This window comes from Buceros rhinoceros, unplaced genomic scaffold (genome assembly GCF_000710305.1).
Source record: "Buceros rhinoceros silvestris isolate BGI_N320 unplaced genomic scaffold, ASM71030v1 scaffold15772, whole genome shotgun sequence".
Taxonomy (NCBI): domain Eukaryota; kingdom Metazoa; phylum Chordata; class Aves; order Bucerotiformes; family Bucerotidae; genus Buceros; species Buceros rhinoceros.
The window spans coordinates 64,904-67,272 of record NW_010399643.1 but is presented as its reverse complement, the minus strand read 5'-3'; the positions used below and the strand labels follow the sequence as shown (position 1 = coordinate 67,272).

The window sequence follows — 2,369 nt, the reverse complement described above, 5'->3', positions numbered from 1 at the left end:
TGGTCAAGCTGTGTCTCTGTTGTGGAAGCAGACACCCTCTGCCATATGTTTTTATCCTACAGGGTGGAGTTTGCCACACACAAACCTTGGGGCAGAGCGAGTCCCTGCTCTGGCAGGATGATGACTGGGTGGTGGGGGGTTGGTGTGTTCCGTTAATGCATTTGAGCGCTTTGCAAACCAGCCGGCAGCCTGCCCGCGCCAGCTCTCCATCCCTGGTTTAACCAGAGCTTTGGACAAATGCTGTGGTCTGAAAGAGCACTAGGGAACATTGAGCAGGGTATTTTCTTCATGAGAAATGCAGCACGCTGAAGACAAGGGTCATGGAAGAGGAAAATTTCTGCAGAACATGCTGTATGTGTTTTGATAACATATCCAGCCATGCTTTTTAATTTGAAACCCAGCAACGAGACCCTTCTGACCCTGCAAATCCATAGTGGAACGCTCCTAGCGAAGTCGTCACGGCTTTGGCTGCCCTGGCAGCTGTGAGCGCCCAGAGCCGAGCGCATCCTCTGTGCAGCGGCATGTGATGGTCACACCAGGTGACACTGGCTGTGCCCCTGGGAGGACAACACACCATTACCCCTATACTGGGCCTGCTGCTTCTTCAGCTATTCTTAAACGCATGCCTTCACCTCTGCTTCTCTCCGCCTCGCAGCTGGCCGAAGTCCACGGCGTGCCCAGAGGGCTGTATGACGGGCCAGTCCACGAGGTCCTGGCCAGCGCCAAAGCCGTGGCCCCCACCGCGGCATCCCGGATCGCAACCTGTGCGGGCAAAGCCCAGGCTCCTCCCGTCCGCAACCTCCATCAGTCGGGGTTCAGCTTGTCTGGTAGGGCCTGGGGAACCCTGAAAGTCACGGCAGGGGAGGGGGGAGCACTAGTCTGTGGGCTCTTTGGAGTGGCAGAGCAAAGGTGAGGAGTAGAAACGTGCTCAGCGAAAAGCAATCGTTCCTGGTGCAGCAGCCTGGGGACTAACCGTGGCACAGAAATCTCTAGAGTGTATCTCTGTAAATATCACTGAAATGTCACAGAACTGGGCGGGGGGGCTGTGAGGTGCCTATGATAACGGGCTCCATGATGGGGAGGAGGAGGAGGCTGAAGGTGAGGGTGTCACTGCAGCTCTGCCCGGGTCGATGTGAATGCTGCCCTGGCTGTCAGGGAGTTGGGACTTCAGCCCCACCTGCATCCCGCACAAGTCAGGGGCTAGAAGTTGTTGGATTTGTAGAGATGGGCTAAATAACCCCATTTTCAGGACCCGGGGAGGTAATTCCTGTGGTCTTTCTCTGTAAGCAGGCAGCGATTTGGCATTGCTCCGCTCAGCGTCCTGCAGAAACCTGCCTGGCAGCTTTAGGGACCTCGGAATGCCAGTGCTCTGCCACATGGAATGTTGCTTTTGTAGATGGGTGAAGTCAAATCTGCCACATATTGTACAAGGTCCGACCTTTTATTTACAGGAAATATTTTCCAGAAAGAAGCAATAACAAGTAAAGACGTTCAGGCACGTAAAGCCATTCCTAACTGTATGATGACAATACACTGTCCAGAATGGTACATAATGAACACACGAGTATTTTCCACAAAGGAAATGTTCTATGATTTGTGCACTGAAGGCAGCGGGACCTCCGCCCCGTGCCAACAGCACAGCCCACCCCTGTCCTCTTCCCTAGGGTCGCAGGCAGACGACCACATCGCCAGGCGCACAGCTCAGAAGATCATGGCCCCACCAGGTGGCCGGTCCAACATCACCTCGCTGTCCTGATGGAGCCGGAACTCTCCCCATGCCGCTGGCGTGGCTGTCCCCGCTCCGCTGCCGCTGGGGCGTGCTTGGGTCCTGCCGGGGCCAAGACCAGCTGGGAAGGGGACGGTGGGTCACCCTCAAGCTCAGGAGGAAAAGCGAGCACTCATCAGCTGCCCCAGCCCCTTCTTCTCGTAGGTAGATAATAGAGTAACCCCCACCCTGAGAGGTAGCGTGCCCATCTCGATCTCTCCCGGTCCATATTTCTTCACTAGCTCCTCAGAAAGCCCTTCCCTTGTGCATGCGGGCACCTAGACGTGCGCTCGGCAGCGAGCTCGGCTCTGCTGCTAGCTGCCTTTGTGGCCAGGATGGAAATGGAGGTGCATTTTGGCTGGAACACGCTCCTTTGTAGTAGCATCCACTGCCCTTTCTAGTCGAAGGACTTTTAACCAGTCCACACTCCCCAGTTTTAACACGGTGAGGTGCATGTCATCTGTTTGCAGCACCCCCGAGCAGGTCTTGCACCATTTCACTGCGCAGCCTGTGACCACTGGGACCAGCGTGGCTGCATGGGACAGCAGCACATCCGTCTGTCCCTGCAGCAGCCACCACCTCGGTCGGGCAGCTGCAGGCATCC

General features: G+C 56.2%; 1 protein-coding gene across 1 annotated transcript in view; it reads left to right on the top strand.

The window, feature by feature from the left end:
* The window catches only part of LOC104489412 (dihydropyrimidinase-related protein 4-like), a gene marked incomplete at its 5' end in the record, with an annotated part of 5,794 nt that extends 4,038 nt beyond the window's left edge, over window positions 1–1,756 (top strand). Inside the window, 2 exons of the mRNA XM_010131570.1 lie at window positions 656–827; window positions 1,665–1,756. Of these exons, the coding sequence (XP_010129872.1) occupies window positions 656–827; window positions 1,665–1,756 (264 nt within the window). The remainder of the gene's footprint in view (window positions 1–655; window positions 828–1,664) is intronic.
* Window positions 1,757–2,369: the final 613 nt, after the last annotated feature.